The sequence below is a fragment of the Channa argus genome, chromosome 12 (genome assembly GCF_033026475.1).
Source record: "Channa argus isolate prfri chromosome 12, Channa argus male v1.0, whole genome shotgun sequence".
Classification (NCBI taxonomy): domain Eukaryota; kingdom Metazoa; phylum Chordata; class Actinopteri; order Anabantiformes; family Channidae; genus Channa; species Channa argus.
Window position 1 is genome coordinate 13906632 of NC_090208.1, and position 23015 is coordinate 13929646.

Genomic DNA, 23015 nt, shown 5'->3' on the forward strand with positions numbered 1-23015 from the left:
TACTACGGCAACGTATTGCTGCCACCGTGAGGATTTGTTTCCACTTTTCAGAAAAAAAACATCTCGTTATAACGAGAAATATAACTCAACCGATGTAACATGATAACAACAATATATAGTTTTTATTCTATGAAAATATAGAAAAATACAATTATTATCATTATTATAGTCTCCCACAACACCCCACTTCAAAAACATAGTCACCATTTGTAGAATACCTACTACTCATTTTATTATTTCGGGGTTTTATTTTGAAATGACAGAGAGGACGCACTGCACTTCACGTAATGTAGCGGTCTCAGCCTCTGGGCTGTTAATTGTTGGTCTCAGTCTTCTTCTCTCACATACGCTGCCGGTAACAAAGACCAGAGAACAACAGGGGGATGATGGGCGCTCAGACAATACTGTCAGAGAAACAATAAAATTCTGCACCAGTTTTTTTTTTTACTTTGTGGATATTTTCTTCGCAACATTATCTTTAACGACCTTTTTTCTCCGTGGGACGAGTGGAGTTTAAAGTAAGGAAACTGCGCCCAGGACCGATTTAAACCTAAAGCTTCCAGTCTTAACAAGCCGGGCTGCATTATGTTAGACTGCTAACACTAGAGGCGAATGACTGAAGAAACACATCCAAACACGTCTGGAAAAGACCGGTGAGTTTTTTTTTAAATTCTCAACGAAATATGATAAGATCATTATTTGAAGTTTAGCAGGAGCGGTTTGATCGGACCACGTTTGAGTTTGTAAGCACCTGTTCCCTGATAGAAATGCCCTTTTAGAGATAATAAAAATCACAGGAATCCCTGTAAAGTAATATTTATCCTTCTGCCATTTCTAGCAAATCCTCTTTTTATCAAATATGGAGTTACTAATTTACCAACGCAGGTAAACGCTATAGGTTAAGCCACATACAACATAACAGTAGGACTAATATACACAGACAGAGATTTTGAACATTTTATGAGTAGTCTGCACATAAAACGCAATTAAATCTATTAATATTTATACTGGAAAACGCGTTTTTAATAAAGTGTTAAACTTGTGATGGCGTTCTTATAGCAATGTTGTAAGACCTAAACAACAAATCTATGTTTGTACATCCATAGGTGAGTTTTCTTGTACCACACCACACAACACCAAATCCTTGTTTCTTTCCTGCATGGCCGCACCTCGTGTGTATCTGTGTGTGTGTGTGTGTGTGTGAGGGAGAGAGAGTGTGTTTTCCGTCCCCTCTTCCTGGCCAACGTGGAGCTTACAGACACACCACACAATTACAGTGGTTGGGTCTATTCAGACAAGACTAGTTCTCTTAAAGCCCCCGTACCCCTTTTATGTAGGCTTCACACTGACCCATTAGAGTCTAAAGCAGATGGCATACTGTACACACACACACACACACACACACACACACACACAGCATTGTGTTAATGGACACCCTCTTTCCCTCACTTAAGGATTGTTCTCGAGGCTGGTCTGGTTTAAAGGGTTCACACTATATCTGACATGCTTTGGATGTATCAGGGCAAACACACCTAATGGATTGAATGGGTGGCCCACTGACCCAGCCTGAGTCTGTGCACAGTCCAGCAGACTGGAGGAATCAGCTATTGATCTAACCAGGTCAATACAGCAAAGGGGGACAAAAGACTTGAATTCTGAACGTCTTCAGTATAAGTGCAATAACACACACAGTAGCTGAAGTTTTGTGATGGGTACACAACCTCACTCTGTGGACAATGACAATAACTAAAGGGCCAAAGCTTAAACCTGAAGAGACCTGCATTACACCCACATACACACATGCAGTGAAGTACATTGCTGTGTTATATTACTGAAATCATGAAATAGGTTAAGAGTAGTTTTAATCCGCAAAGTGGCTCAAAATGTTTCTGCGACTTTGTGAAACTAGGATTTAGAAAAACAGGAACAATAAAAGGAGTAAATAGAAAATGAAAATATGTATAGTGTTTGATTACAGTACGACCTTTCTTATGGTTTCATATCCCACATTCTCTGCCCTCTTTGTTTTAATGATTTTAATTGTGGATGTCTGTCAGTCTAGAAATATTTTTCTTCCAGAGTGAAACTTAAAACCATGTCTGTCTCTTTATTACCGTATATGCTTACTGACTGAGCTTGTGCACCTCCTTCAAACTGGTCTGACCAGCTGGTGCACCTTTTCAATTAAAACAGCTGCTGCTTGTGAGGTACTGACTATAGCAAGTGATGTCGAAAACACATGATAGCCAACTGCTGCCTTGGATTTTTGTTCATATCTGCCGGTATTAGTTCTTATAATATTGTCTGTTATTGGCACTAAAATTTAATGAACAGACTCTAATCTTTTGTAAAGCAGCAGGGCCCTTTGTGAATGTCTGAATAAAGGGGCAAAGTTAAGAATCTTATGAGAAAGATTTAAAAAATAATGGTCAAAATCAAAGTAGCAGTAGCTGAGAGTTGCCCTGACTTTTGTTGTGTAGCATGGCTCCAATGACACTGTAATTCAACTTGTCTCTTATTTGACTGTTAAAGGGTCCAACTCCAGACTTGGGTCATCTTCTGATCTGTGATCCAGTAAGCAGACAGGGGTAAAGTGTGTTGCAAACAGAAAAGCAAACACATTTTCATTTCAAGACATTGAAATTTACCTTTAGTCTTTAAGGTGTTTGTGGCAAATGCATTATGTACATTTGTAAATTAACATTAGCAGCATGAGCGAAAAAATGGAGTGGGATCTAGCACAATGCTAACAAAAATTTGATTTATTTTATTTGGTGATTACGGGGTTATTAATGAAGCAAAAAAAAGTTTTCATTCTTAGTTTTTTCTGCATTTCTCCTACATGATTATAACAATATTTTAGCTTATATAAACATTATGGTAATACAACTTTAAGTCTAAAAAGGATTTTATCTAACCATATCTGACTTCAAATGACATTAAATGACACAACCATGACATAACCAAATCTGTCAAAGTTCACAGGTCTTACACACAGACTGATACAAATCTATAGACTCCAAGCCTCAGCTTAGATAACCCTGATGACCCTGTCAGCATCATTTGATAATTAATAAGGGTTATTTAATGACATTAACAGTCAGGGGGCCTGGTGGCTCAGTGGAGCATTAATGTTGGGATACAGAAGGCCGCGGATTCCAATCTCACCCTACCAGGTGTGGCCCCGCCCAGGCACCAAGGGTCCCCCGGATAAAATGGGAGGATCACGGCAGTAAGGCCATCCAGCATAAGGGTTATGGCAGGAGGGGCATCTGGCATAAAAAAAACTCATGACAAATCAACGTGCAGAACATGTGGAGTACCCCTTTAGAAAATTTTGAAAGAAGTGTCGGTCAAATACTGCCCCAAGTGATTCATCACAATCATTATTGCCAATTAGGAACCTTACCACATTGTGTGTAGAGCTATACTCTATGTACTACACAGTAACTACTTAACTTATGCAAATGACACTTTTCATTTTCCATTCAGTATTTATTCCAGTATGCTTTATAAGCTATGCTGCATCCTTGCCCTGATGACAATTTACACTAGCACTTTCACTTAAATATAGACATTTTATTTTGTTTTTCATTATTACCTCTATGATAATATTTACCTGGCTATGGTTACCCTATTCCAGTGTTGAGCTTTTAGTTGTATGTCATTTGTCTTCTGAAAATTCTCGATGTGTAAGTACATTGAGAGCAAACACAAAAAAAAGTCACAATCCTGTTGCTAATAAGCTGCAATTTCATATCTTTTTTCATTCTATTGCTTGCTATTGAAGTGCTTAGTTTTTCCCATCAACCTATAGAGAAAAGATGAGCGTTTTCATTTAAGCAGCTGCAGCCAGTGAGTGTGTTTTCAATTTGAGTTTAATCTCTGTAATCATTCATAGGTACGAATCATTAGAGCATTTGTTCTGAAACAATCTGACCATTTATCAGTTAGTCTTTCAAAAGAAAATTTCATTTCAGCAAATCGTTGTTGAAATGTGATCCATAGAGACACACTGCTGGTGCTACTTCCAGCTGAACACAAGTCCCTACTAACAGTTGTTGTGTGTTGCAGCCACGTGACATTGCGTCGTCCTACTTTAGATGCATGCAGCTACATGCTAAATTTTCATCATTGAGTCTCACAAAAGTGGTGCGGAAACGTCTTTTTCTGTATTGCTGGTCTATTTTATGCTTCAGTCAGATGATGACTAAAGCCACATTTGGTTTGGTGTTGCATCAGCTGTTGCCCACACATCAAAAAACATTTGGCCATTTGGTCACTCAGAATGGAAATTGAATTTCACTTTATCATCATGTTTCTTTTTATAGACGTGCAGACTGAAAAAAGGGTTCACATGCTTCGACCAACTGCCTTATTATAAGTGCCTTTTTTAATGTAGAAAGACATAAGTTCAAATTTGTGTTTGTGTAAAAAATAGATTAAACAAAATAAAATAATTTAATATCAAAAACAACTGTACAGTTGCAAGTTATGCAAATACTGAAATGTTGTCGGATCACTTGATTGAAGCTGTGTATCCTGTCAGAGAAACAGTGGACAGGGTGGAGTGGTTATTAATGTACTATTGTATTTAAACAGCGGTTAACTATTAATTGTGTAGAGCTGTTGTGTAATGAATAAAAAACTGTCATAAGAGAGAGTGAAATGTGAACCAGCAGCACAGACATGACAAATTAATCAACAGAAAACAAAACATGCACTGACATTTATTATTCAGCGTTTAGTTAGTTTTACGCAGACATTAAACTTGAATATGATCTCATCTCTGCTTTTGCAGACTTTTTATAGACTGACTGATTGTTATTTGAACTCTTCCCTGAAATGGTAATCCCATGTTTGATTCCTGTCCTGATGCTGCAGAAACTTCCCAGCCATTAAAGTAGTTAATTAATTATTAATGTCATACTTTGAGCTGTGAGCCATTTAGACATAACAATTAATGGGGTTATGTCAGGTAATAATATAAATGGTCTGTAGTCACATTTGGCTTCACTGTGTCACCTTGTTGTGCTGTAAACAACTACAGTACTTAGCTGGTTCTACATTCTCTCTTGGTTTAATTGTTGGAATGTGTCCCTACCAGGAATCTACTTGCACCTAATGTGCGAAGTTCATTTTCCTCAGAAGTCTTACAGCGGAACATTTGTCACAAAGGGCTCAAAGTCTGATCTCAGGATTAAACTGTAAAACAACTGATATTGAATTGTGTGTGTTTCCTGTTGTAAATGTTTATTTCATCTATACAAAATTGCTATAATTAAAGTGAATCATGCCTTTTTTAAAGGGTCACGAAAGTTTGAAGACCACTAACCCAGTAGTTAAAGGCCTTCAGTATGTAACTGCAACTTCCCCAGATCTAAGGCCAGCAGCAAAAACAAAGAAAAAAAATTTTTTTTCTTCTGATCCTCCACCAATTTTACACATCAAAGTCTGTTCAAAGTCTTTTGACAGTACTGCTGTACGTGTAGCAAAAGGCTGTAAAAAGCCAAATCTGGCTCCAAAGCTGTGGGAAATCTGATAAGCTGCCTCAGTTGAGTCAGGGTTCATTGTGGTTTAAGACAAAAGTTTTAAGCCTAAAAAAATATGCAGGTGTAGAGCGTGAAAAATGTAAACTTGGCAGATTTCTGGTACTAGCTGCTGCTAGTATATCAGCTTTTTGTGTTGGTTTACATGTTCTTCTTGTGCTTGTGTGGGTTTCATCCAGGTACCCCAGTTTCCTCCCAAAGTCCAAAGACATGCATGTTAGGTTAATTGGTGACTCTAAATTGCCTGTCTGTGTAAACGTGAGTGTAAGTGGTTGTCTGTTAATCGCGATAACACTGGGACAGATAATAGATGAAAAATGGATGGACTACTATTGGCTTTAGCCTTGTTTTTTACCTGACTCCATTTGTACAGCAAACATAAATGTATTTGCATTGCCAGTAGTTGTGGAGGATACTACATTTGTGTCATCGACCCTACACATAAACCCATTCCATATCGTTGATAATCATGGATAAAATATGATAAACTAAAGCAAAATAGAAAACAACTGTGCAATAAACTAAACTATAAGGACTTCTGATTTAAATCCAATAATGCTGCAAAAATTATCAAAATAAAAATTAAACTGGAAATGGAAAACTGTTATAACATATTTCATATACCCAAATTTATGAGAATTTATTTAAAAATGCTTCTTCAGTGAGCAGTAGCCATTAAACTGAAGAAATGTTGCCCTGATCCTGCATGATTTTACCTATTAAATGAGGTTAACTTTTTTGTGTGAGTGTAATATTCTTTCCCTGTACACAAAGATTCAACAAGGAGGAAGGATGTCAACCTAAAAATAAGCTGCATTGATTGATTATTTCCTTATATTGTGAATGTAATCAAAATGAATTTAAATGTTATTTTACTTTCTCCTTCCTCAGTCATCAGGTGATGATGACTCACCCTGAAGTTTAGCCTCAAAGCCGGACCTCTGTCAGAACTGGGAGGGAAACACTGTAAGCGAAGACCACCTCCACTCACTATGTCTGTCCAGGAAGCATCCCAACATCCTACGTCGTCTTCACCTTTGAAAGCGGACACCAAACCAAGACCAGAAATCCCACCAAAACCCTCAACACAAGCCATCTCCTGCACTCTGGAAGAGAATGTCAGCAGTACACACCTCTCTGGCGGGAATGTAAAAAGGATTGTGAACAAGTTTAGCAAACAGGACTCTGTTGACGAACAACCCAGCAATGGTACAGCAGAACCCGCACAAACTAAGCAGCTCAAAAGTCCACCCAGAGTGAAGCCCAAACCATGTATCACGAGTCAGCTGCTTCAGAAAGCAGAAGATCAGGTGCCGCCACTGCCTCTAAAGAGGAGCCGGGTGCTGAAAAAGCAGAAAGGGCAACTGGGAGGAGATGAGAGGGACGATGTCAGTGTGGCAGGAGGTCGATCAGGTATTCTTTAGCTTCCACTTTGCTCCGGGATTGTAGAGGTGTTTCTATCTTTGGCTGCTGTTTTTTCATATTTCTTAATCAGCAGGTTTCACTTGGCTTTCGGAAGCTGTGTGACAAATCAAATCACTGACCTGGACCCCTGTATAACATAAAATAATTATACTTTAAAGATCGTAAGTAGGTAAAAAGGAGCCATATTGCAAATACCCCACATACCTTACCATATTTAATGACAATATCCATAATATATAAGCTTTCAAAATATTATCCCATTTTAATTCGCAATTAAAATAATTTTTTTTATTTGTGTATTTTGCTATACTTTTTGTTGTTGTCTATTGTTTATGTTTTCATACTTTAACCTGCTGCCTTTCAGAGCTCACATTTAGAGTTACCAGTTGTAGCGTGTAGTGAGCAGAGCAAATTACACCATTGCTTGTAGTTTATATAATGCACAATATGAACTGAAATTTTACAAGCTAGAGTGCAGTTTTAGATCAAAGGTGTGTCCCAATAATAAAACTGAAAGAACACATTCCTTATAAAGTACTGTTTGTTATTGATGCAAATCATCATCATTGCATATGAGTGTTTGATCTTTAAATCTTCAGTAGTCAGGATCTTTTCCTAAGGCAGTGCTGCTTGCTGCTGTTTGTCCGTCAGAGAGTGAAGTATGTCTTAGTGTATGACTTTACATTGGCCCCTGTTGCTGACATTACAGCTGTAAACACAGGGAGATTGTTTAGGTTTCAATCTGTGGCTCGTTTTCTTGGAAGTTTACCTGAAGTGTCACGTTGCTCGACAAAAAGGGAACCCAAATAATTGGCACCTAACTAGTTGTCTAAATAAATAGTTCCCATTTCAGTTAGACGTACTTAGTTATCACTTCTTGGTTTTGGTTCCCTGTGAGAAACAGAAAGCAATAAGTACAGAAGGAGCTCATTCTTTGCCATTAGAACATTAATCAGCAACACGTTTAGACGTGTTTTTCTTGGTAATTAGGAAAGCCATAAAACACATTCACTATGTTTTGATTTAGTAATTTTTGAACTAATTTAGACCATAAAATATCAGACAACAGTAAGATTTCCTGTTTATCTTTAAATATATTTTAAAAAAAATGTCTGAATTGACTGGCATATGCATAACTCCTCCTGTCATCACCACTTTCATCTGAGGCTTTCTCTGTCTTTCATCCTCTTACTCACTGACCTATAAAACCCTCCATTCTCTCTCTTTCCTCAACCTGTCTAATTTTCTTATGTACATATTGGAGGACTCCCATGCAGCGCTCCAGACTTCGCATGAATATTTGAAGACATCACCACACAGTAATGAGCTGCTGACTCAGCAGTCAGCATGGCTTGTGCCACGATGATAAAAGCAGATGGAGAAAAAAAGGCTCCTAATCAAAGTGAGCTGCTCTCTCTGGGGCATTTACATGTAGGAGAAAAGTAGACAGGAAACATCTAACTCATGCCACACATCTTAATGTTTGACAGTTTTCTTTATAGCAACACGGGGACGTCTTCCTTGTCATAAACATTTCTGTCAAGTTAATCTTTGTTGATTCTTTCTCTTGCAGCGCCTGATGGAAAAGAAGTGGAGGTTCAGCTGGTTGGAGGAGGTGAATCAGAGGCGGAGCACATTCCAGACACACTGCTAAGTTCTTGCTGCGATTCAAGCTGCAGCTGTATGTGCCATCTTCAGCGACCAGGCATGAAGCTAATATGGGTGCCCGTGGACGTGGAGGATGGTGAGCAGGAGGGAGGGGGAGGAGAGAAAGATGGGACTGAAGAGGAAACTCAGATGAAGGAGGATGAAAAGGATTCATCGGGTGATGAGGAGGTAGAGCGAGGACGGGAAGAAGACAGTGAGGTGAGGAACGAGGTGGACAGGACTTCTGTGACTGAGGAGAGTAAAAAAGTAAAGTTCCACCAATCTTTGGATGTGTTGATATCTGAGGGTGTCAGGAGGCGCTCGGACCCCGGCCCACACTCTGTCTTCCACTCGCTTGCTGTCACTCGCTCTCAGTCGCCGCCCGTTCCTCCAAAACGAACTCAGTCGCCCCCAGTCCACCATAAACCTGACGGAAGTGAAGAAGAAAATATTTATGAGTGTACACTTCCCATGATTGATCCCACATCTAAAAAAACCACAGCTGTTTGCAAGGAGCTGGACATTCCTCTAATTAAAGTGAGCAAGCCAGCCCGTCGCGCTAAGATGACTTACAGCACCTCAGACCCATCATCTGAATTTCAGGCGAAAAGTGTGCCCGCATCAAGCCCAAATGCTGCGGCACCTCCCATTCCGCCAAGAATTCCCCTCACTCAAGATGGCCGCAGCCTCAACCCAGTTCACCGAGGTGGCATCGCTCTCCCTCAGCCCACCAGGGAGGAGTGGCGCACCTTGCTACCGTCATGCCACAATAGCGCCATTGCCACTCCAGCCTCAACCAGCCCCCTCTTGCCTCACAGACCCCCACCTCCACCACTAAAGACAGATACCAGAAGGCTCAGCAGTGCATCAGTGTGGTCCCTCACACATAAAAAAGGTTTGTACTAAGCACACAGCATTACCCCCATCTAAGGTGAGCTAAAATGATTAACCGTGATGATGCCATTAATTTGTCTTGTTTCAAAGGAGAAGATGCAGGGAGTGAAGGAGATAAAGAGGGCAGTGTGGAGGAGCTGTAAGTTACCACTGCACAATATCTAATCACACACATCACTCATTATTTTCAAAAGAATCCAACTGTTAATATATTCTCTAATCTGTATTTTTCTATTTACCAATAAATCCTATAGAAATTCCAAAGCTAACTATGAATTAATCCTACTAACATATATTCTCTGCATTGCCAGTGCCTGATGTGTCATTCACTCATTCACGCTCTTGACAACTTGGTTTCACATCATCACACTGGATGATCATTTTCTCTCTCTTCACACTTTCTGTTTTAGTGGTTTCCGAAGAGAGTTGTTTTCAAACTGGGAGTCCCGCCTGCAAGACGGTAGGGACGAAAAGATACTGGAAGTATTGGTTGTAACAGTTTTAACAAGATATAATGTCAGCATGTTACTGCAGCCACGTACCATTATAACCAGGTATAACTGAACGCCAATGTTAGTTTGTATTTCAATGAACTCTTTGTGTGTTTTGAGGAAACTATTCCTTTTTAGTCATTCATTTCATCTGCGTCGTACTCTTCTAAACCTTTCCAATTCTATCCCATTTTATCAATCCTGTATTAATGGTACAGTCGGTACTATGTGCGATTTGTTATGGGGTACAAGTTTTGATTTATTAATGAACTGGTTATTGAGTTTAGTCATCAGAAGTGGCAATGTGCTGCAGAAAATGATGGCATGACCACTATATTAAATTTAATATATAATTTTAACTCATTGCTCCAGTTTATAGGTGGATAGTATTTGTGACACAGAACTGGCTGCAACATTAAATAAATCAAGGTTTACTTTTGTAACCCATTATAACAAATCACAACGGCTTTATTATCTGCACAGCATATAGCACCCTCTGTCCTTACTTGACCCTTACTTTGAAAAAGGAAATACACAAACCCAAAAATAGTTATAATTTAGTAAACTGAAAACATTCATCTGCCTTTACAGACACATACAGCAGAGTATCATCAGCATAACAGAGGAAATTAATATTGTGTATACAAATTAATTTAGCCAATAAGTGACATATAAAGAGAGAATAGCAGAAGGCCAAGGCCATATTTCACATCAAAAAATATTGGTGTACTAATACAGAAAACACTCTTTTTCTTCTTTCGTTCTTTCAAATAAGTAAGAGCCAGGTCAGAGACACCATATTTGTTTTATTTTTGTTATTGTTGTTGTCTTGAGATCAAATATGCTCAGAATGATTGAATATGATCACCGGAATGTGTTAGGAATGTTTACTGGTTATTTACTGGAGCATCTCCTGTTTCCTCTCAGAGCCTTTGTACCAGACATACCGTGCCTCTGTCATCCACAAGGAGATCAAACGGCAAACAGTTTGCCGTAACACCAGCAAGACTAGTGTGGACTATGCTATGGATTTGCCTACTCCTCCCTTTGTTACTGGATGTGGTAGTGCAATTGGAAATGGACCACCAAGGGCCAGCCCCGTGCCCAGCCCATGCCAGAGCACCCTTTGGCAGGACCTCTCGACCGTACGAGAAAGCGGAGTGCTAGACCAGCTCACCTCCGAGGAGTGTAAATACCAGGAGGTGAGAGATTTAAAGAGAGGAGAGGAGACTAATGTAGAAAAATCAATAATGCAATAAGAAGAGCTATGGGAGATGCAGTGTCAAGTTATAATCCCTATCACAAAGTAATCATGTGATGTTCTAATATGAATTAAAGCCCATTCGCCCTCACTGTATCTCGTCACTGCTGTAACGTGATACTGATTTTCCCCATCTGGAGTTCATGAAAGCTTTCACAGTTACAGAATTAACTTTCCAACATTAGATAAGGTCTTTCAAAAAACAGAAAGTGCAGAAGGTGCAGCTGTTTTGTTTCCATTATCAACCAGAAAGACCCAGCCTTTTCCAGCAGAGAGCCAACCATGGCGTAGATTAAATCAAGTCCAGCCCAAACTGGATTTAATTGAACAGAATAAACAAGTAATAAGTCAATAAAACTGAATCGATAGTATGTAGTACAAGACTGATTAAACAAAGGATCGAAAGGAGCATCAGGTTGTAGTCTAAGATACTTGAACTGAGAATTAAGTAGAATTATCAGTATTGAAAAAATATGTCAAAGGTCTGCAACTAGTTCAGATTTTCTTGTTAATGTTACAATTACTTTTCTGATTGACTGATAAAACATTTGATGTTATACAGCACGAGAAAACATAAAAAAACGTATTTCAAAAATAAAATGTTTTGTTTAAACAACAGCACTATTAGTTCACACATGAGGAACTGGAACCATCAGAAAAACAATATATTTAACCAATAATTCAATAAAATCTAAATTAATCAAAAATATGTTTTTGTCAAAATAATAATTATATTCTATGTCTTTTCTTATTTTCTACAGTACCTGAATAAAAACAAAACTCTCCAAAAATGATTACATTAAATATCAAGTTTGTCTTTCATTTCCTTTATTAATTTAACATCAAGTTTCTGGTTAAGACAATGAAATAGGTAACTCATCAGAAAGAAAAACTGTGACATTTAAATGGGCCATTTTAAATGTGATATTTCTGCCTGTTACCTCATCTTCCTGTTTTCTTCCACATCTCTTAAATTTAACAAAATCTAGCAAATTAATTGTGACATATAATAGTCACTCTCACTGTTGTCACTGTTGCTCACCTTTGATAATCTTTTGAAATGTTCAGATATGAGTTATTCAGCAGGTGCTGTTACATTTTGGATAAACCACCAACTATTAGTTGCTCTTAGACTGCAGCAACAAAGCTGGATATAGAAACCTTTAAAGCTGGAGTTATTAGTTACTTAGGTATGTTTTTTCCCTTCCCTGACAGAGTATGTTTGAGGTTTTGACATCAGAGGCCTCTTACCTCCGATCACTGCGAGTCCTGACCGAACACTTCCTGGACAGCAGGGAGCTGGAGGAAACACTGATCATCAGGGACAAGAAAACTCTCTTCTCCAACATCCTGAGGATCCAAGAGGTCAGCGAGAGGTGAGAAACGACAGAGGATGGGAGGAAGCGAGGAACTAATAAGGTGTTTTATGATAGGAACTGAAACCTGTGCTATTTGAACCCGCAGTTTCTTAAAACACTTGGAGGACCGCATATTCGAGAAGGTGGTCTTCTCTGACATCTGTGACATTATCTACTACCATGCCCAGCACAAGTTTCATGCCTACATTGACTATGTTCGCAACCAGATCTACCAGGAGCAGATCTTCACCAAGCTCATGTAAGAAACATCAATCTGAATCTGGTTCGGCTCTCTGAGAACTCAGTTGTTAAGGTTTTGTCTGTGGATGGAAAACTAAAGGAATAAGTGGAAACAAAGGCAGGAATTAATTAGCAAATGCAGATATCAGATTTGCTTCGTCTGCAGGAGGTTGTTGTTAAATAAGAATCCTACTTCTCTCTGCTCCACAAGTGTAGAAATGTTACAGCGGCATCACATGCCATTCATTTTTGCACGTGTAGATACTTAAGCAGGTGTATGTGTATGTGTACGTGTTGACAGGAAGAACAACGTGGCGTTTGCTTCTGTCATCACTCGTCTCCAAGAGTCACCTCAGTGCCAGCGGCTGCCCTTCATGTCCTTTTTGCTGTTGCCCTTCCAGAGAATAACACGCCTCAAAATGCTCATTGAGGTGAGATTCCTGACAGAGAAATATTTCTGTAAAGAATTAATATATAGTTTGCTGTGATAATAAATGTAACACCAAATAATATTAATGTGATGTGATGATATTAATAGTATCACATGCAAAACGCAACATAGACAAGAATTTAAATCGGCAGTTGTAATATGATGACATGAAATTTGGAATGAAATACTTACAAGCAGTGAGGAAGGGAGTGAGATATAAAAAAGAATGCACAGTGCAACATTTGCATTACATCACATTGGTATGAGTATTTTTAACTACAAACTTAGCCAGGCTACCTTTATGCTAAGATAAGCTAATGGCTTCTGGCTGTAGCTGAATACTTATGGTACAGACACCAGCAGAGGTAGACACTAAAAGTACACAAACACCCCATACTACCATAAAGGTTCAAGTACAAGTACCAAATCAGATTATTTAATCAAATTGAAGTACTAAATACACATACAAAATGTACTCCCCAAATGCAAATACAGGATTTTAAACACTATTGAACTTGCTCTTGAATGCACAATTCTAGACAGCAGCTGGTAAAAGTGGAGCTAGTTTTAACTTTATCTTTTTGTACTGACAGGTAGTTAATCCACATCATACATCATCATTTATTGTTTATTGATTATATTTTGTTTTAGGAATCTACTACATAATCTACATCTAATCTAAACTTAGATGTGATTTAAGGCAGTGATTAAAAGGTGCAATATTTCCCTCTGCACTATAGTGGAGTAAAAGTACCTCAGCTGTTGATTAAATACTTGATTAAATGTACATTGTTACTTATTATCACTCTTCTCTGTAAGGTAAAAAAAAATCCCAAATATTCTGATTGGGAATGAAATGTGCGTTTACTGCTAAATATATTTGTGGCTTGGAATCTTTGTACGTCTGTGAAACTGTGTTTTTGCTTTAGTTGTTTCTTCTCCTTGCACAGATGTAAAGATTAAGCTTCAGCGGGAATACAATGCACATGGCTCGTGCAACAATTTATTTTTTCCTCAAATGTCTAAAAATATGCCAAAGTACACTTTGTATAATTCCTTTCCTGCTATTGACATCAGAATGTCCTAAATTCAGTGTGCTTCCCTCTTCACTTCCTCTTGACCTGTAAACACAGGCAGACAGCGTCCCTTCAACCTTGTATACATGTACTGTAGGTGTGCTGTTGATTCTGTTTGCCCCTTGCAGAAATACAAAGCTGTTGTTTGTTGTTGCAGAATATCTTGAAAAGAACAAAGGAGAGGACGAAAGCAGAGGAGTTGGCCTCCAAGGCTTTGACTTCAGTATCGAAGGTAAACACCCTCTACTCCTCACTCCACCCACTGCCTACAAATGCATATAATTTGACTCTTGAATGCCTTGCATGCCTGTGGAAATGTAATCTAAGCCATTGTCTGAGTAAAGGATTTCCTACTGAATGGCCTGCATGGTGACAGTGAGTCATACATGTCAATGAGGACAAAAGCAGTGTGATATTGAGTTTGTTCAAACAGGGGAGGATTTCTGTCAAAGGAATGAATGTTATACCCCCTTTGAGACGCAGCCAGGTTTTATATAATGAGGTGATGAGGTCTGTTTTCTTTTAACTCTTGTATTCGCACACAGATCATTGATGAGTGTAACACTGAGGTGGGAAAGATGAGGCAGATGGAGGAGCTGATCCAAGTGTCTCAAACATTGGAGTTTGACAAGCTCAAGGTAACTCAAGAAACAATATTTTAATGAGTTTTAACTGCCGCCAGCTCATTTGGACTTTCTACTAAATGTGTCTGCCTTCTGTCGTCATCAGGCTATCCCGATCATCTCTCAATCTCGATACCTCGAGAAAAAGGGAGAGCTGCAGGAACTGTCCAAAGGTGGAACTATCTTTAACATGAGAGCCAAGTTCAACAGTGTCTGCCTCTTCCTATTTAATGATCTGCTCATCATCGCCACCAAGAAGGGGTGAGGCATAACTAATGACACCATAACAAACAAATAAGAAGTCATTACACTACAGACGTGAGTGACATCAACATTTTAATTCTTGGATATGACTTTTAAAGAACACGTGTTTGATGATTGTGTGATGCAATTGTTTCCAATGGTTTAAAATATAATTATAAGAAATTAAATTTCTTAATGCGGTTACATGAAATATATATATATATATATATATATATATATATATATATATATATATATATATATATATATATATATATATATATATATATATATATATATATATATATATATATATATACACACACACACACACACACACACACACACACACACACACATATATAGGGGAAATATGTTATTGTTAACCATTTAAGTGAGGTGTCACTCACTGCTGTGTCATTTAGGTCTTGTGTGCTGGAAACAATAGATCCACTTTAGCCTGTTAGCCCATGTTTTATACAAGCCTCATGAGAGATTATCTTTTCGAGTTACAGCTCTGCAGTTTACATTCAAGGTCATAAATGATGGTTTATGATTAACCTTGCTAACATCATAGCTATGTGAGGGTTTAGATTCGTTAAAAGCAGTTCCTAATTCTGCTTTAAAAATGACCCATGTGACAACTCGCTACTAGAAAATTCAGCTATTACAACAGTGTGTTATTATTTCTAAACTGACAGCAGACTCTTAAATCTGGCAGAAAGTAGAGTTTGAGAAGAGACACAGACAGCAGTAAAAGAACAGTGTTTCATCTTGCTGCTGTACAGATGATAATCAAGAGCATCTTCCATTCTAGCCTGATTAAATATCTAGTGCACTACCCTAAAACTGACTGACCTCTTTTTCTTGGACAGTGCCGAGCGTTTTGTGGTTGTCGACCACGCCCATCGCTCCCTGGTGCAGGCGCAGCCAGTGGAGGAAGGTGGAGGCAATAGCGTCCCCTATGATCACTGCTTCTGCCTCATCTTGCTGGAAAACAACCAGGGACGCATGATGGAGCGGCTGTTAAAAGCTCCCACACAGTACGTCATTAACAAAATAAAAGCCTCAATTTGCAACAGAGGACAAGGCTACAAGGCTTCAAGGGCCCATTGCAGACACTGAAAGGTGTCCTAACGTTGGACATTTCCCATGCCATGATAATCAGTGTTTAACTCTTTCTATCAACAGGTCAGACATGGATAGGTGGATGGCAGCTTTCCCCAACCCAACCAAAGCAAACACAGAAGAGGACGAAGTGATTTATGAAGACTGGGGTAAAGAAGTACACACACACATGCACACAGAAATGTCTTCGATTATTTTGTTCCTAATGGTTCTGTTTGTGTGTCAGACTGTCCTCAGGTGCAGTGTGTGGAGCAGTACATCGCCGAGCAGGCAGACGAGCTCAACCTGGAGCCAACTGAAATCATAAACGTCATCCGCAAAACCAATGAGGGTAAGACCGCGCAAGGGGAATATCGAAAAAGAAACATTGATCTGTTTTTATTAATCAGGCTGCCTGGCAAACCAAGCGACAAAATGATCACTTTTAGGATTTATATACTTCCTTTTTAACCAATCACAGGTCTGCAGCTGAAAGTGATATCAGTCTATGCTTGTGTAGCGTGATTATTGTTCCACTTAGCATTATCCAAGTAGACTAAGATGGGTTAAAATGCAGGAGAGACAGGTTTTTTGTTGAAAAGGTTTAATGTACTGACATGACTTTGTAACATAACCCTTTTCCTCGATTTGTTTACACACCCTCATTCTCATAACTGTGCCAATCCTCAACCCTCCACCTTAGCAGTTCATTGATGTTTTCACTTTCTTGCATGAACAAAACAAAAAACCTTGTTTGTCCTCCTTCCTCCCGCTCCCCTCGTCCCAATTCTTATCTTTCTCATAGGATGGTACGAAGGCAGCCGCCTGTCCGACGGTCAGAAGGGCTGGTTCCCCGTAAGATACGTCATAGAGATCACCAATGAGCACGTGAGGCGGCGAAACATCCGGGAGCGCTACAGAGTCATACAGGCTGCAAATTTATTCACTAACAACAAGTATGTCAACACGCAGTAGGATGAATGGTTACAGGATGTTTACATTTAATTACTTTCAAAAAGGTCAACAATGGAGACAAGTGAGGGCATTATCATCCTCTATCTATCCAGTGGAATAGACCATCTTCCGATTCTGAAAGGAACTACGTGGTGTGCGTTTGTATTCATTGCATTAAAGCAGGAGAGCTGGAGTTTAGGTTCAGAGGTTTCAGGCCTATTCTGGTGGCCTAATAAACACTGAAACAGGTTTTGCCTGCTTAGGATCATTACTCATGTTAACATAGGCCTTCAGGATGATTCCTATGTAAGTGATGGGAGACAAAATACACTCTTAAAGGGATTCGTTTATCTTATCTCATTTGGAGGATATCTTCTAAAGTCGCTGCCTTTGTAGTACAACATTCAAGTTTGATACTTTTCTTCCTCCTGCAACTTAACAGAAAAACACAGGGAGTACACTAACAATTTCTTGATTAACTGAGTCAGCTGAAGCCTTCAATACACATTGTTGTACTGTGCAAAGATCTATTAGCATGACAAATAAATGTAAGACTTTTAAAGATCTTTTTTAAACCACTTGAAAACGCATGGCATTAATGTGAAAAGGAAAAAAAGCATGAAAAACCTGTTTTGGTGTTTGTGAAAGCAACCAGACTTGAAAAACTATGAACCTGTCCTTTAACCTCTTCTTGGTGTAAGCATGTATAGTACCCCTTCATTAACACTCCCTTATGATAAATAGACATGCTGATCATTCCAGACACTGTTTGGCCACATTGTATAAATACCAGAAATGCTACACAGGAAGATGTTCTGTGTTCCTGTAAACCCCTCTCATGTCAAGTTATAAATTCCTGATGTGCACAATCATGTCAATAATTACAAGGTGCCCAGATACAAGGGTGTTATAGCAACACATGATGGACGATTTAATGGTGCCTTAGAATAACACAGAAACTGCACATCAACTTGTAATATGAACATGAAGTTTTTCAGTGTGTGTACATATGGGCTGAGACATTGTCACATCTCAGTAGCTGTACTGTTTAGTTTTTGTCAGTGGACTAACACTGGAGCTCCCCCTGTGGGTTGACATTGTATTATTTCTGGATAAACTGTATAATATGTTGTGAATAATGAGTAGGACATTCACTTTTTTAAAACAGGTGTAGTGCTTTTAAATTTTTTAAATGTCTTTTTAACCTAATTTTTTTCTTTTTTAAGAGGCTCAACTGTGGGTCATTTTTATTGAATACTGTTAGAAAACAAGGTTTATGTGCAATACAAACATGAAAATACTGTTTTTCTTTTCTTTCAAGTGGGAAATAAATTCTCAACCTTGAAAAATAAACCATCTCTGAGGTATATTTCACACAAAGTCATTCAACTTTTTTACAGCAACCAGTGCAAAAAGAATTTAACTAGTAGTTTTCATATTAACAAAAGGTGAATGGACCTGTTTAAAACCACATTTGGGGCAAATAACCCCAAAGTTTATCACAATCACTGAACCATGTCCAAAGTCCCCATGTTCCCAAGGCTCAAGAGTACATGCAAAGCATCCCTCTCTGAATCTGTGAGTATCCGTTCCCTCATCTCTCCGGAGACCAGCCCGTCCTCAGTAGACCTAACATCCCTGCAGCCTTGCTCCCTGTCCTCCCTGGCACCACTGAAGCTGATGTTACCAATGTCACTGTGTGTTAAACCAGAAGTTACTTGTGCAGGTAAAGCCTCAGTGCTCAGTGACGAATCTCCATGATGCTCATAAGGACGTGGATCAGGAAGTGTGCCTGCTGATTTATGAGGGTTTTGGCCCCAGATTCTGTCCTTTTCTGTCAGAATGAAGCCATTCAACAGAGTGTCTGCAACATCAAGCTCTGTATCTGACCAGCCTCCACCCTGCTGCCCCTCCCTCACACACTGCACATCACTACACAAAGGTTTGTATGCTTCCTCATCTAAAGTACCGTCAGCAGCTCTCTGGTAGAACAGGCTTGAGTTGAAATTTTGTGGTGGTTCTACAACACCGGAAACGTCCGTTTGTGCAGAACTGAATGTCTCAGAACTTTGTGATAGACTCTGGTGGTGCAGTTTCAGGAGGTTAGTAACAGCCTGGTCCTCCTCCTGTGTTAGCTGGAGGATGACGTAGTTTGGCTGCACTCGATGGTGGTGTGCACAAATTCCCCAGATGGGACTGCCCAGGTCTCGAGTGGGATGTGGCCCAGATCGGAAAGGGTCTGGATGGTTTGGTGGGGCCAGACAGGCAGACATGACTGGGGGTGGAGTGTTGAGCTGGAAGCAGTCAAAAACCTGGTGAGGAGAAAAGTTTAATAAAAGGTGAATAAAATAAATCTAATAATAAATTTTAATATCTGTGGCTAAAAAACATCACTATATCATCAGTAAACACGAGTGCTTTTTGCAGGACTTTTTGGAGGACTAGATTGGAACAAACAACAATGTCCAAAAGGATTTAATTGTTTATTGTCAATATAACATTCATGGAAAGGAGAAGACCTCACCTGGAACTACATTTTGGATAATGGGATCAATCTATTTAATGCAGGTGAGCTCAGTTACAAACATAAGATTGACTTCTGATAAAATGATGCAATGAGCTTTTTTCCACCTTTAAACCAATTAAATCTATTTCTATAAGACAACCACAAAACCATAACAAGGACAGACTATTCTACTTAGAAATATTGCCATGTATCTTCTTCTGCTCTGACTCACCATTTCCTGTTATTGTCCCGAAGTTTTCTGAGAAGAAAAACGTTTGTGTTTTCACAAAAGACAAACATCACTAGTCATTAATGTTTCTAATGCTTTGCCCCGACTGCATCTCTCCTTGGTCTCAGTTTCCTTCCAGCCCCCCAGGGTTTAGGGTCTTAGCTGTGTCTGACAGGACTGAGCCAGTCTTATTGAGTGTCCTCGTCTGTCTGAGCCCCTCCATAAGCTCTACGCCAACACAGAGCTCAGAGGGAGCCCATCCTCACCTCAGCCTGCACTAGATACATCATCAGACTCTGAATATATTTTGGAGAAATGAATGTATTCTAGTGTACACTTGAACTTAGACTGATGAACTCTGATGAAGACCGATGAACTGATGAGAGCTCAACTTTCTGTGCAACTTTGAACACCATGTGTGATAGCTGCTTACAGTATCACATGATAAATGATAAATCAATGATAAAGTCCAGTCAAGAAATTTGCAAAGAGTGCTCTGCTTAGTTTTATTTAATCCTAACTTTTCAAAGTACTTTCTAAATGATAAAGAATTGACTTAAACGTCTACAGGATAACTGTATTATAATATTTTTTTTTATTATTAGCAACCACCAAGAAAAGACATTTATCACAAAACTGGTGAAAAACCGTGAAAATGCTGTTTTACCTAGTTTGTCACATCTACGTGCATTTAAATAAAAGATGTGCTTTAAACAATGATGTGAATGAGACTGTAGCTTCTGACTAGAGCTCAGATTTATTTAATCTACTGTTGAAGCATTCACAGTAATGATATTTTACATTTAATTTTTATTATGACTTCCGTACGTATTTTGGCACCTAACTACTTCTACTACTACATATGTTCAATAGGATTTAGATCAGGCCTCATAGAAGGCCACTTCACAATAGTCCAGTGTTTTGTTCTTAGCCCTTCTTGGCTGTTTTGGGTAATTATCATGTTGCAGAGCCTATGTCCTGTGACTGAGACCAAGCTATCTGACACTGGGCAGCACATTTCGCTGCAGAATGCCTTGATAGTCTTGAGATTTCATTGGTGAATTCCAGTCTCACTTTTTTATGATTTGCTTTCAACAGGAGTCCTCCTCGGTCGTCTTCCATTAAGTCCACTTTGGCTCAAACACCGACGGATGGTGCAATGTGACACTGATGTACCTTGACCTTGGAGTTGAACTCTAATCTCTTTAGAAGTTGTTGTGGGCTCTTAAAAGTTAAAACCATTCGCGTTATCCTTCTCTTCAATTTGTCATCAATTTTCCTCTTGTGGCCACGTCCAGGGAGGTTGGCCACAGTCCCGTGAACCTTAAACCTCTGAATATGTGCAAATGTAGTCACAGGAACATTTGCTGCCTGGTGATGGTCTTATAGCCTTTACCTTTAACATGCTTGTCTATAATCTACTGTGGATACTCCAGCATTGTAATTATATTCTAATCTTTATGAATATTATTCTGAGTTCCCTATGTAATTTGGCACCTAACTACTTCTGCATACCTTCAGCTAGAAACGCCTCAAACTTCAAAACGTTCAGCTTATAATAGGATATTTTTGCTTGTATACTGCTTTTGAATATATTTTATACTTATATCGTGACGTCATCGAAGCATCTTTGTGAATTACTTCGTATAATTGCCTTTGAAGTTTTTAAGGCAAACTGGCTTTGAAGTTTGCCTAACTAGTAATAAGGAAGCGACTTTGCGCTTCAGCTGTTTTAGGCAACAGTTAAGCATTTTTCAGATTTGCTTTTTAAACTCCTTTTAACAGCGCATCTTCTTTTAGGAAATGCTTTTTCTAACTAGAAAAAACTAAAAAAAAAACTAAAAACTAAAATCCGTCTCTTAGTTATTGCTGCGGTATGAATTTCTGTAACCATGCTTCTTCCACTGGTTTTACGATGTGTGTGTGTCTTTACACTTCACTTACCCTCATATCAGTCGCTATGTTGGGGACCCTCCTCCCACAGCTCATGGTGGGGTCTGTGTAGAAGAACTCCGCAGGGATGATGGGGTGGACTGGAGAGGTGACATTGACACTGTCACTGAGACTGCACAGCTGGAGAAGGCTCTGGCACAGATGTAGGGGAATAAAAGCGACTCACCTGTTTGGTGGTGTTGTTGGTGGCGGAGCCTGAAGCCTGCAGCCATGTACAGGGGCAGGAAGGAGGGATGGTGCAGCGTCCTGTTGGAGAAAGAAGGCAGCAGGGGCTGCCCGGGTCTCTGTGTGAGGAAACGTGGAGATGTGGAGGTTTAGAGAAGCCGCTTTTGGCTCTGTTGAAGTTAATGTTGGACTGAAAAAGCAAAGTAACAAACTCACGGCTAAATGTCCTTCACTGTAGCTCATGTTGGACTCTTCTGTTAGGTCCTCTGGTCAGCGTCTCCAGAGGGTAAATTAAAAATCAACTCGGGGTCGTACCTGTGGAGGTGTAGCTGCGTGGAGGAGAGTGACAACTAGCGCCACCTGCTGCTTGATTGAAAACACGCCCTCCGTTTGCTCCTGACGTTGGCTTACGAGTCTCTTGTAAGTCTCTTTATTCCCCACACAGTCAGGTATTGTGTGGAGTCTAACTCTTAACTAAGTTAAAATGGCATTTCCCCCACAACAGACCACCTGGTGACACAAGTGCACAAATATTCAAGTGAAAGTGCATCAACCAGACTGATTAAAAACACATCCAAAATGTTCCATTTAATGCAGTGATGACGGACCCAAGGCCTTCCATATGTCATTTAAACATCACCCAACATTAATTTCTATTATTTTGGAATTTATCCTTTAGTTAGTGACAATAAAAAAAGCAAATGTTGGGGGCTACAGTCTGCCCCCAGTCGTCCTGCTGTCAGCTGCAGGTTCCTGAAAACTTTCCTCGTGCTACTCTACAAGTACAGTAAGCTGTTTTGGGTTGTCAGCCTATTTCCAGTAAAGGAAATATGGTCCAACTTACAAGGGAAATGGAAATTTTTG

The 23015-nt window shown here is 39.3% G+C and overlaps 1 protein-coding gene across 3 annotated transcripts; it reads left to right on the top strand.

The window, feature by feature from the left end:
* The first annotated feature begins 335 nt into the window (after window positions 1-335).
* Window positions 336-18658, top strand: arhgef15b (Rho guanine nucleotide exchange factor 15b). Of its 3 annotated transcripts, none has more exons than XM_067524849.1 (16): window positions 336-653; window positions 6441-6962; window positions 8548-9516; window positions 9606-9654; window positions 9926-9975; window positions 10934-11208; window positions 12483-12643; window positions 12732-12884; window positions 13167-13296; window positions 14529-14603; window positions 14917-15009; window positions 15101-15255; window positions 16113-16280; window positions 16429-16514; window positions 16592-16696; window positions 17150-18658. In XM_067524849.1, exons 2-16 carry the CDS (start codon window positions 6542-6544, stop codon window positions 17317-17319), a joined length of 3060 nt encoding a protein of 1019 aa, XP_067380950.1. In that variant the 5' UTR covers window positions 336-653; window positions 6441-6541; the 3' UTR covers window positions 17320-18658. The 3 variants fall into 3 exon arrangements, with proteins under 3 accessions (XP_067380950.1, XP_067380951.1, XP_067380952.1); XM_067524850.1 differs by having other exon boundaries at window positions 6448-6962; XM_067524851.1 differs by lacking the exon at window positions 336-653 and adding an exon at window positions 8239-8376 and having other exon boundaries at window positions 6824-6962.
* Window positions 18659-23015: the final 4357 nt, after the last annotated feature.

What these genes read in the sequence shown, in the direction of transcription:
- arhgef15b (XM_067524849.1), top strand. Translation starts at nt 6,542, where the DNA reads ATGTCTGTCCAGGAAGCATCCCAACATCCTACGTCGTCTTCACCTTTG. An exon ending in TGTGGCAGGAGGTCGATCAG is followed by an intron (nt 6,963 to 8,547) that starts GTATTCTTTAGC and finishes TTTCTCTTGCAG; the next exon opens with CGCCTGATGGAAAAGAAGTG. An exon ending in GCCTCAAAATGCTCATTGAG is followed by an intron (nt 13,297 to 14,528) that starts GTGAGATTCCTG and finishes TTGTTGTTGCAG; the next exon opens with AATATCTTGAAAAGAACAAA.